A 12,420-nucleotide genomic window follows, 5' to 3' on the forward strand; every position below is an offset into this window, starting at 1 on the left:
AATTTAATACAAGTTGTGATAATTACACGCTTAAAAATAATTAGAATTTAATTTACAATTATTAGTTAAAAAGTTGAGCTAAATTTAAAATAGAGCTATTATTACTTTAATAAAACTCTAAATATAAACTATAAGAAAATATTGTGATAATTATAATTATAATTTACAATTATTAGTTTAAAAATTGTGACGAAAATAAAAGTTGTGCCAATTTTATTGATGTAAAATAGAATTATTACTTGAATAGAATTTTAAGCATCTTAATTATCACTTAATTAATATTATAGTTAATTATGTCAATCAATTATTATTTTAAATAGGATAAATCTCAAAATTATACCTATGCTTTGATTTAATGTGTAGTTATATAAATGAATTTTAATTTGGTACAATTATACACATGAAACTCTAATTGTGGATCAAATGTGTATTTAAAATTTTAATTTTGATTTAATCATACACATTTAAAGAAAAAAATACATCAATTTATTTTATATTGAATAAATATAATTATTTATGCATGCAATATATAAACATAAAATGATGTTATATCAATAATTTTATTAATAATTTACAAGAATTAGATCAAATCAAAATTTAATATATAAAATTGCATAAAATCAAAATTCATCATGTATAGTTTTGTGATTTATCCCTTTTAAGTAATGTTAGTTTGTATTAAGCTTAGAAGTAGAGGCGAATCTAGGGGTGTGCATTCGGTTAACCGACCGGTTAACCGACCCGAATTAGTAATAACCGAATTAACCGACCTTCAAAATTTTTTAACCGTTAACCGAACCGAATTTTTTTAAAAAAAATTTAACCGAACCGAATTTTTTTCGGTTAAACCGGTCGGTTAACCAAATTAACCGAAAATCATATAATTTTTATTTTTGGTTAAAAATTAACCGACTTAACCGATTTAACTGATTTAACCGACTTAACCAATTTAACCGACTTAACCGACTTAACCGATTTAGTTCAACTGAAATATCAAAATCGATGTATATTGTATGACCAGATAACACTGAGTCCATACTTCTATTGAGGACTCTTCCAGAATACCATACATTTGGCTTTCCTATCATGTCTAGTTTCTTTGCTTCATGAAAATCGGCAACAAGACATGAGTTTTCGGAAGCAGTAGACCCAGCAAGCCGATTCAACTCATCTACACATGCGGCATTGTCTTCTGCACCCTTCACAGTGTAGAGTGATTCACTTAACCTTACTGCATGAATGGAGAAAACAAAAATTATAAACTAACAGAAATCAAATTACCCCACAAAAATTATAAACTAACATTTCTGCTTCCATTAACAAGGCAAGCAACAACAGGTAACATAAGGTATCCTAATCTTAACAAGTAGTAGAATAACTGAGTTCGAATTTTCGTATTAAACAAGCATTGCAGCAAATCCTTCATATTGCAACAAAACATAACACAACAGGGAAGTATGAAATGAGAGGCATATCCTAATCTTACCATTCCTCTTGACACTATCCAAAAACCATCCAAGTTTAACAAGGAATAGACCATTTCTCGATCCATGTTTTACAGCGTGAACAACGTTTTATTTAATTTAATTTGGGTTGTTGACAAAAGTCCAAGTATAATGAATACTGAATAGTGGTGGTCAATTTAAAATTTATTTCTCAAATATTGCTTCATTCCCAAATTTAATATCTTAAACAACAAAATCTCATCAATCTTAATGAAAAAATTTCATTTATACTTGCACTGGATCCAATGTATTTTGATAAAGCTAATTATGCTTTTACTATTTATATCATCTCTACTTTTAATTTTGTTAAATCAATTTATGTAATATTTTAAAATATCACTTAGAATCTATGTCTAAAGTAAAGCAAATAAAAAATATCAGCAAATTCCAGCAAAGGTCATATTAGATTACAATCATTAAATTAAAATAATAGAGAAACTAAATAAAAACGAGGTCATAATTAAATCTTTGATAAATTAGCAAATTCCAGCAAAGGATCTCAGTCACCCACGCAATAAAGGATGGAAGAAGAAAAGCACTGGAGAATTTAAATAGATTAATTTAATATGTAAAAAAATCTTGCAGTGATTTGAAACTTAGAAAGAAAAAAGAAAAACTAAAGAAGAAAGAACTGAAGAAGAACTGAAGAAAAATGTAGAAAACTTAAAAAGAAACGAAGGAAACGTGTGCATGTTCGACTGAGATTTTATTCATTTTTAACAAAAAGAGACTTTTTGTAGCAACTTCAAAGTGGAATCACTGGACGTCCATTACGGCATGTTACCAGTGAAGAAATTGGAAAAAAAACAAAACCCTAAAATTAAAAATACATCTGCCATTGAAGAAATTGGAAAAAAAAACAAAGGGAAATTAGAAGAAAGCAAACCTAGCCTCTGGGTTTTGGTGTGCTGGAAGAGAAACGGACAGCAAAAATGGTGAATTTTCCCGATTTGACTGAAAATCTGAGATTGAGACTGAGAAATGAGAAATGGCCGATTTGTGATTTTGTTTGCTGTTAGTGTTACAAGTACCCTACCTGCAAAATGTTTGGTTATTGGGCTTGGAGCCTGAGTGCTCTTGAGAAAATATTTGGTTATTGGGCTTGGAGCCTGGAGGAGAAAAAATAAATTGGGTTGGCCGGCTGGGTTTAATTTAAGGCCCATTATCCTGCAAAATTCGGTTAACCCGAAAAAATTCGGTTAACCGACCGGTTTCAAACCGATTTAACCGTTAACCGAAAATTTAAAAAATTCTTAACCGACCCCCGACCGAAAAAATTCGGTTAACCGACCGATTAACCGAATTCGGTCGGTTAACCGAATTTTTTCGGTTTTACCCGAATTTTGCACACCCCTAGGCGAATCTAAAGGGGCTAGCTTAGCAAGGTCCCTGGCTCCCCCTAAAATGGAAAATTGCTATTTTGATTCTTTAAAATTTTAAATTAGTAAAAGTAAAATTATACTTTAACCACCTAAAATTATAAAAAAAATAATTTAATCATTTAAAAGTTATAAATATATTAACTATAAAAAAAATTAAAATTTTATTCGTTCCCTCAAAAATTATTTTGAATTCGCCGTAAGAATGAAATAAAGAAAGAAAAATCAAAGGCTGTGGGTGCTGTAATCTGAAAGGTATTTGGGTTTAGATGAAAAGTTGGCGTGGAGAGATGAGTTGCATGCATCAGAAACGCATTCATGCACTGAATCATACATATATGAGTAATTTCGGTTACTCTTGAACCGGGAAATGGTGGCAATGGTCTCCCTTTATAGTGTCAGCAGATTCCTCGTGTATTTTCCCCCCTCCGAATAGTCAATCAAATGACGTCCCTTTTTTAAAGTGAAAGAAAAGAAGAAAAAGCTCGATAGTTTAAACAGAAAATAATTTCTGGAAAACATGATATGTATGCGGTGTTTTTACCATACCAATGAGTGAATTTCAGCTTCAGTAATCATATCCCATTTCCAACAATTGGATTGGATTTCATAATCAACATATTTTAGTGTTCAAACTTTGCATGCGACTACATTAGCTTTTCAACACATGGAGGGAAACGTGTATGCTAATTGACACGATAAAGAAAACAGCTCATTTGCATGTCGGTGGGGGTGCATGTTTGATAATATTTAAGTTGACAACTTAATTAAATTATAACATCATTAAAAAATAGCTTAAATATGAACATCACTTACCCCTTCATACACTGTTGCCTGATAATCAAAGGTTTAATGTGGATAAAATCCTTAAAAACCACATTTTAATAAAAGATTATCATAAACTAGTTACAATGAGTTTCCATATATTAGGATATTCAAATAAAATGGTAATTTGCTTAGTTGGATGTATTTTTTTGACAGGTGGTATGTCCTACTTGTCAATATAAATGGTAAAATATATATTGGTAACTTATTCATGTACATGATAAATATAGTAGCATATCATATATATCAAATCATAGTAGGATATTCAAAAAAAAATGGTAACTTGCTTAGGTGGCAGCTTATTTTCATATATAACAAATCCAAGTTTTAGATTGCTTCTTCCTTTGATTTTCTGCACTTTTCTTTGTGTTTTTCCAATAAGAAGAGAGTGGGTAAATTTTCTTTTAAAAAAGAACTATTTTATTGTTTCATTAGAAAAAGAAGATTAGTTTAATATTTTGAGGAATTTTTTAGTGATACAGGTAAATAGATTGGCGAAATTTGAAGCAGTGTAAGGTACACGTTAGGCGTGGACAATGGCTATATCAAAGTGCTCTTATTTTTTGAACTGAAATTATGAAATAAAAATTCAAAATCTGATATGAAACAGGGTATGGGCGAGATGCATGTCGGTGTATAACGGTACAAAAGAACATAAACTTTAACGCCGGATTGTGCATAAACCAGATTATAAGAGACTGTGTGTGAATAAAACTGAAACTTTAGAGATGATAAAGAGAACAAGTTGTTTGTGTTAGAACATTTGTCAGCTATTGTCACTTTGAGAGGCTATTTATACAGTGAGTTCGCCGCTCTTTCACTGTACCAAAAACAGTCATTCATATATGCTTTAAAATGAAGTTGTTTGCTTTGCTTCCACAAATTACATTGGTGGTGCTGCTAGTGATCGCAGATCAAAGCATTGCCCTTTCGTTTGCTTCTTTAACCAATGTATATGGGAGGCAAAATGGTGATGTTAAAGCTGGCTTTTCAAAGCATTCCACTGCTCTTCAATCTGTATTCATGAAAGATGGAATGGAGTATGGTCGATCACCACCTTTATACGTGTATCCTCCTTCCTCTTTACCTCCTCAAAGTCCTCCAACGATACGATATCCACCACCATCTCAAGACTACCCACCTCCTATTTATCGACTTCCTCCTCCTATACAACTCTCACCACCTATTGAAAGTCATCCACCACCAACGCAATACTCGCCACCCGCTCAAGGTCGCACACCACCTACACAAGCTCATTCACCACCAACGCAATACCCGCCACCCACTCAAACTCATCCACCACCTACTCAAGGTTGCACACCACCTACTCAAGCTCATCCACCACCAACACAATTCACACCACCCACTCAAGCTCATCCTCCACCAAGACAATACCCACCACCTACTCAAGCTCATCCACCACCAAGGCAATACTCACCACCCACTCAAACACATCCACCACCAATGCAATACTCACCGCCAACTCAAACTCCACCAAGGCGATACCTGCCACCCACTCAAGCTCATCCTCCACCAAAGCAATACTCGCCACCCACTCAAGGCCATCCACCACCCACACAAACTCATCCTCCACCAATGCAATACCCACCACCCACTCAAACACATCCACCACCTACACAAGCTCATTCACCACCAACGCAATACCCGCCACCCACTCGAACTCATCCACCACCTACTCAAGGTTGCACACCACCTACTCAAGCTCATCCTCCACCTAGACAATACCCACCACCCACTCAAGCTCATCCACCACCAAGGCAATACTCGCCACCCACTCAAACACATCCACCGCCCACACAGACTCATCCTCCACCAAGGCAATACCCACCACCCACTCAAACACATCCACCACCAATGCAATACTCACCGCCAACTCAAACTCCACCTAGGCAATACCCGCCACCCACTCAAGCTCATCCTCCACCAAGGCAATACTCGCCACCCCCTCAAGGCCATCCACCACCAACTCAAACTCCTCCACAAAGGCAATACCCGCCACCCACTCAAGCTCATTCACCACCAACACAATACTCGCCACCTACTCAAGGCCATCCGCCACCCATTCAAGTTCATCCTCCACCAAGGCAGTACTCGCCACCCATTCAAGGCCATCCACCACCAATACAATACCCACCACCCACTCAAATACATCCACCGCCAACTCAAACTCCTCCACAAAGGCAATACCCGCCACCCACTCAAGCTCATTCACCACCAACACAATACTCGCCACCTACTCAAGGCCATCCGCCACCCATTCAAGTTCATCCTCCACCAAGGCAGTACTCGCCACCCATTCAAGGCCATCCACCACCAATACAATACCCACCACCCACTCAAATACATCCACCGCCAACTCAAACTCCTCCACAAAGGCAATACCCGCCACCCACTCAAGCTCATTCACCACCAACACAATACTCGCCACCCACTCAAGCTCATCCTCCACCAAGGCAATACCCACCACCCATTCAAGCTCATCCACCACCAAGGCAATACTCGCCACCCACTCAAGGCCATCCACCACCTACACTAACTCACCCTCCACCAAGGCAATGCCCACCACCCACTCAAACACATCCACCACCAACTCAAACTCCTCCACCAAGGCAATACCCGCCACCCACTCAAGCACATCCACCACCAAGGCTATACCCACCACCTATTCAAGCTCATCCACCACCCACTCAAACACATCCACCGCCAACGCAATACCCGCCACCCACACAAGCTCATCCGCCACCCACTCAAACCCATCCACCATCAAGGCAATACTCACCACCCATTCAAACACATCCACCACCAATGCAATACACGCCACCCACTAAAGGTTGTGAACCACCTACTCAAGCTCATCCTCCACCGAGGCAATACTCACCTCCAACTCAAACTCATCCACCACCAACCCAATACTCGCCGCCCACTCAAAGTCATCCACCACCAATGCAGTACTCACCACCTACTCAAATTCATCCGCAGCCTCCTCAATCTCCCCCTAGCTATGGACCACCTTATCAATATCCTCCACCTTCAGGTGGCTATTCTCCTCCATACTTTGCCGTCTCCGTACCATAAAGTATCATCTCTAACGAAACGTCCCAATGCTGAACCTCGGGATGCTTCAAACAAGCCCTAAAGTTTGGAAGTTGAGACTATATATAATGAATAAAAGTAATCACCTTGCTGCTTGTTTTTGTAAGTTTTAACTATTGTATAATCGTATATATTTAATATTAATAATACATGTTTTGTATCATTTAATAGTAATATTATTAATAATATGTACGTGTCCTACTATAACTTGCATGCATGTTATGTTTTTGAAATGCGAAATAGAAAGAAACAAGACAAAAAATTAAGGCACGTCAACAAAAGTACTCTGTTAATGGCAATTTATATCTCTTAATGATCTTATGATAATGAGTTAAGCCAATAAGTGAAACAAATACTACTTTTTTCCTGTAAAAGATAGAAGTTTTCTAACACGTTTTTTGTAAGAAGAAAACGACTCGTAAACATAAAGCAACGGGTATCTTTTAGTCAAGGAAAAAAGTTCTTTCAAGTTTGGTAATTTCTTCTGCTCTATATATAAAATTAAGACCATAAAATTATAACATAAGAAAGTTTTCCTTGTGCTTGCTTCTCTCTGTCTCTGTTAGCACATTCCAATCTCACAAGGGTTACTTTGCTTGAATATTTCAATCAGCTAAGCAAGCTAAAGTTCGAGACTTGAGATCATCAGAGAAATAAAAGACACAAAAACTTGTTGGGTTAGTTCCCGATCATCTTCAAGCATTCGATTGGCCCAACTTTGTTGTAAAGGGAGGGATCAAGATTGCCCATTGGTACAGGTTTTTCTTCCTACCGAGTACCGATGAAGAAGCTTTTTGTGGAACTATAAAATAAGATGTTGAATTGTAGTTTCTGGACAAAAGCCCAAAACACGGTGGCAATTGATAACCGAGAAAAGGATCTACAAGCACAAGGCTGTGAAACGAAAAAGCTAAACAGAAATCAAACCCAAGGGGCCCAAGTTCAATGCCATATAATGGAGCCCAAGGAAAGAAAAAGAGGCGAACCGTATCCTATTAAACACCTTCAACTTTTTGACCTTACAGTCCTTACTGACTATCATGTTAAGAAAAGTTCAGACAGGGAAAATCTTTGTTCTCAATCTTATTCGAAGAGACCAAAAAGGGGCGTGTTTTTCCACATAGTATTGGAGAGGAACATGCAATTGCATCCTCGCCACTTTGGTCGTAATCTACGGGAAAACCTTGTATCCGATCTCATGAAAGATGCTGAGGGCACTTGCAGGTTCTGTTCTTTCCTTCACAATTCCAATTTCCAGCAGGGTTTCGAAAAGTTACAACCTTTGCTTGTTTTGGGTTCTGTGATTTTTCCCCTTTGAATTCAGTTTGTTTGATGTTTTTTGAGGTGATGCTATAGCTGTAATTTTATACCTAGTTGATGGGGGATTCTAACATGGCGGCTCCCTTTTAAGCTTCCAATGGATTCTGGTTATTTGCTTGGTTCTAAAAGCAATCTAGGGGCAAACATAACTGAATAGTGTAATTGGTAAATGTGCAGTGGTAGACATGGTTTTGTGGTGGCAATAACAGGCATAGAGAACATAGGGAAAGGCTTGATTCGAGACGGGACAGGGTTTGTGACATTCCCTGTGAAGTATCAATGTGTTGTATTTAGACCATTTAAAGGGAGATCTTGGAAGCTGTTGTTACCATGGTGAACAAGGCATGCATTCCTTCTTTTTCACTTTGTTTGATTCTTTTGTTAATTGGGTAATTAGATTTCTGCCACCTTTTTTTTTGTGTGTGTGTGTGAGTATGTGATTATAACTAGATTTGTGGTTTATGGTTTACATACAGATGGGATTCTTTGCAGAAGCTGGACCTGTTCAATTTTTCGTTTCTAACCATGTAAGCTTTCTTTTTTTTCCTTTACGTAATAGCGTAGTTAGGAAATTGCATGTCTTTTGTCATCAACTTATTTATCATAATCCCTTTTAGATATATGTTCCTTATATTTTCTTATATATGATGTCTTCCAAGGTTCAAATTTTGCTTTCCTTTTCAAAGTTATGGAGTTGGCGTAATTATTTGATAACTTATAATTAAGATAAAGTAGGGATTATGAGAAGCATAGCCGAAGACTATATAAATGATAGAATCTAGGATTTTCTATATTTGATTGTTTTATCGGTCTAGTTTCTTTGTTAGGGGGAGATTTTCTATTTCTGGTGTCACATAGGAGAAAATATGAGTCTGTTTTTAGAGATTCGCTATCTGACCATTGCAAAGAGGAAGAAGTTGTTGCTTTCCTCTAAGTATGCTTGTTTCGATATGTTTCAAGATAAGTTTCATTCATATATAACAAACTTTCATTTCCTGGTGATGTTTATACATGATTATGTACTTGCATATTTGACTTGTTAATTGTAATGAAGTTTCTTTGTCAATTATAGTAGCTTTGCCATATTCTTTCATTTCCGAATTGCTGGATGGGCTCATAAATTCCCTTTTCTATGATATCTCTTCCACAAATGTGTAATAATTTTTTGTGCGTGTTTTCTCAGTTGATTCCTGATGATATGGAGTTTCAGTCTGGAGATATGCCAAATTATACTACCTCTGATGGATCGGTATGCTTCAGTTCCATTTAAGACAAGTAATTGTTAATTTTTCTGTTGCAGAAGTTTAGTTTTTCACTTTGATATTTATTTTCTTTTACAGGTTAAGATTCAAAAAGATAGTGAAGTGCGGTTGAAGATAATTGGAACTCGAGTAGATGCTACGGAAATAGTACACACTTTGACCCTTTCTCAACTCATAGTTTTATAATCATTTGTGTTGCTTCTTCATATTTGAATATAATTTTCATAATAGCAAAATGAATCACAATTCACAATCTTGTTGGTGTGATTAACTTAGATGTTTAGATGCTAACCTGATAAAGAGCTCGTTTCACTGAGAATTTCAAGCATTCCTTAATGCAACTAGTAACTGATTACTGAAACCAGTGAGTGGTCAAATTATAAGTTGCATGGAGGATGGCTAGTGCTAATGGAGGAGGTTATTGCCTTCACTAGGTAGCATTCGAGTTCAAGTTTCTTAATGATGCAATTATTGCGATTGTATCACAATTTTTATAACCATGTGATTTAAGAGCCATGCTGTTCAGAATGAAAATTCACATCCGTGTATGTGGTTTTGTTGCGGTTATGAGATCAAAGATGATCTAATTTCGAGTCAATATTACGACATTTATGTAGTTTGTATTTTATGTACTTTTTTTAAGGTTTAAAACTATTTGATTCACGTCTCATCTAATTTTAATGGCCTTTTCCTTGCAGTTCTGTATTGGTACCACAAAAGACGATTTCTTGGGTGTGATTAATGATCCCACAACAACTTAATCGGATGTTGGGTATGCGCTGCCCTGTCATGGAAATTTCAGGTTTCCCGCTGCCTTGTACCATATTTCAATGGACATTGATTTTTCTGTCGAACTCTCGGTGTCATCAACTGGATATTGCTTAGAGTACTGATTCAAAACTAGAACTATAGAGATGTATGTCGATTATAAGTAAGTTTCGTTAAACCCTATTCTGAGTCAGGGAAGAAACCCAAGCTTGCCTTGACAATGACTCGTCATAACCTGGAATTCAGGTTTTAATATTAGCAAACTCGATGCTTGTACTTGAATTGGTGAACTCCCCATAGCATATATTCCACCAAACCCACGGATTTCGGTACCTTTAACAACAAGGGTAACAGAAGGAAAAGAATTACCAAAAAAAATAAAAATAAAAAACATTCTTATTGGATAACCACGTTAGCCAAAATAATTTTAGGTAGGAAACAGAATAATGGGTTATGATTATATATGCCAACAGCCTGTCTATAAAATTATTGATGCAGCTTCATTTTCAGTTCATGCATCTGCATTACATGTGCAATCTATCAATCACCAACAGTTAAATTTCCCGTGATATAAGCCCTTAGTACTGTCTAAAATGCTTCTTTAATCAGCTTTAGAACAGATTAATTGGAACCCAAGGTTTTTTATGTGCCAAGTTTGAATTATCGAATCTACAATTCTTTTCTTTTTTCTTTCTCGAGATTGCTATTTTTATTGTAGCTTAGAAAAGGAGTCCTTACCTTTATTATTTAATGATATGACATCCCAATTTCTCGAGCTTTACAGCTTAGCTTTTCTGATTGGTTTTTTCAATTAACCTGGTTTAGACACTCATTTTATACAAGTGGGGCTTTACCTTTTTATACTGATGAGGAAGAATAATTAAGAATTTAAAAAAGAATCCCTGTTTGTATCTTGAAAATGCTTGTCAACCAAGGAACCTAGAGCTAAATAAATAAACGATATGGTGTTTTACCACTTCGTACATAGTTCTTTTGCTTCAAGTATTGCCTGTTTTGAGGGTTTATTCATTTGCAGCCATGAAATTCAGAAGCTTTTGTTTTTGCATCCCAGGATCAAAGCAAGAAGATTCAGACAGTTCTTCTAACAAAGCAAAATCCCATAAAAAGTCTGACAAAAGTGGGAAAAAGGAAGGGAATGTGGATGATGCTGATTATCAGGGTGCCATTACTACTACTACGACAGCCAGCAGTGATGCTGGAATGGCTGCTGCTGTAGCAGTGGGTGCCACTACAGCACATGCCTCCGCTGTGGAATGAAGTGGTTGCGATGGTTGTCATGCAGGTGGTGGTGTTGGCGGCTGATAGCCGGACACTATTTCAAAAAAGCTGGTTCAGTTTTTGGCCTTTGGCATTCTTCATCATATTGATTTCAGAATCTTTCTTTCATCTTGCATGAAAGTTGCTTGTTTTTTTCATCTTTATATTTTTGGTGTTCTTTTTTTTTTCCCCGAGTCTAAGTTGTGCATTGGGATTACTGGTTTTTATTTCCAGTTGAACGTGTAATCATTCTTGTTTCCCGAATAAGATTGAAGATCATTTGAAATTTTGATATTGTTCTCCCCAGATAAAACCTAACACAAATATGCTTTGTTTTGTTCTACATTTGGACTGACATCACATGTTGAGTTGAGATTTTGGTTGGGGTAATAATTTCATATTGATTTGAACTAATCCATATGCTCCCATTTTTAATAAAATTCCAGCTAGAAGTATATAAGTACTCTAATGGACCTCTCCGTGGATATCTGGTAATCACGTATATAAGGGTATAATCGGTAATTTGACAGTAAAGCAATAAGAAATTCAACATAGAATATTATTTTCAGTGTGATAGGATATGATTGGTTAGCTAATGTTTTAAATTTGAATGTTGGTTCATTAGAACCATATAAACCGAGACTCAAAACTCCTATTAATAGAAAAACAGATCCCTCTACAGTGTACAAAATAAATTTTGTAGCCGAGTACAGACATTTCCTTCCCATGTGATAAACAAGAACTAATTCAAACTCCCACATGATGAAAAAAAAGTAAAAGGTCTCAAGAAGAAATAATCTTATTTAATCACTGTACATTGCTAACATCAAGAAATGAAATAACTGTGAATCTCGAGTAACTGACGAAACCACCAAATGTTTCGTATGACTGACTCTGTCTGAAGTTATAAACTTCCAACTTACAACGAATTGAAGTGGTTCGAGTGTCTCGAACACTCCTCTAAATTCT

At 36.3% G+C, this 12,420-nt stretch overlaps 3 protein-coding genes across 3 annotated transcripts; 2 read left to right on the forward strand and 1 right to left on the reverse strand.

Annotated features, from left to right (window-relative positions):
• Nucleotides 1-562: 562 nt before the first annotated feature.
• On the reverse strand, nt 563-2,668 carry LOC105766771 (uncharacterized). The gene is made up of 2 exons (XM_012586344.2): nt 2,392-2,668; nt 563-1,231 (listed from the first exon to the last, which is right to left on the reverse strand). Exons 1-2 carry the CDS (start codon nt 2,666-2,668, stop codon nt 888-890), a joined length of 621 nt encoding a protein of 206 aa, XP_012441798.1. The 3' UTR covers nt 563-887.
• Nucleotides 2,669-4,496: 1,828 nt separating this feature from the next.
• On the forward strand, nt 4,497-6,986 carry LOC105769123 (extensin). Its single transcript, XM_012589562.2, has one exon. It carries the CDS (start codon nt 4,565-4,567, stop codon nt 6,803-6,805), a length of 2,241 nt encoding a protein of 746 aa, XP_012445016.2. The 5' UTR covers nt 4,497-4,564; the 3' UTR covers nt 6,806-6,986.
• A 385-nt stretch (nt 6,987-7,371) lies between these two features.
• Nucleotides 7,372-11,737, forward strand: LOC105769125 (DNA-directed RNA polymerase II subunit RPB7). The gene is given in 8 exon segments (XM_052630769.1): nt 7,372-8,047; nt 8,321-8,448; nt 8,451-8,485; nt 8,620-8,670; nt 9,327-9,392; nt 9,484-9,552; nt 10,104-10,207; nt 11,246-11,737. Coding segments are annotated over 7 exon segments (822 nt in total). The 5' UTR covers nt 7,372-7,637; the 3' UTR covers nt 10,167-10,207; nt 11,246-11,737.
• The last annotated feature ends 683 nt before the right edge of the window (nt 11,738-12,420 follow it).

This window comes from Gossypium raimondii, chromosome 5, assembly GCF_025698545.1.
Source record: "Gossypium raimondii isolate GPD5lz chromosome 5, ASM2569854v1, whole genome shotgun sequence".
NCBI classification, from domain to species: Eukaryota; Viridiplantae; Streptophyta; class Magnoliopsida; order Malvales; family Malvaceae; genus Gossypium; species Gossypium raimondii.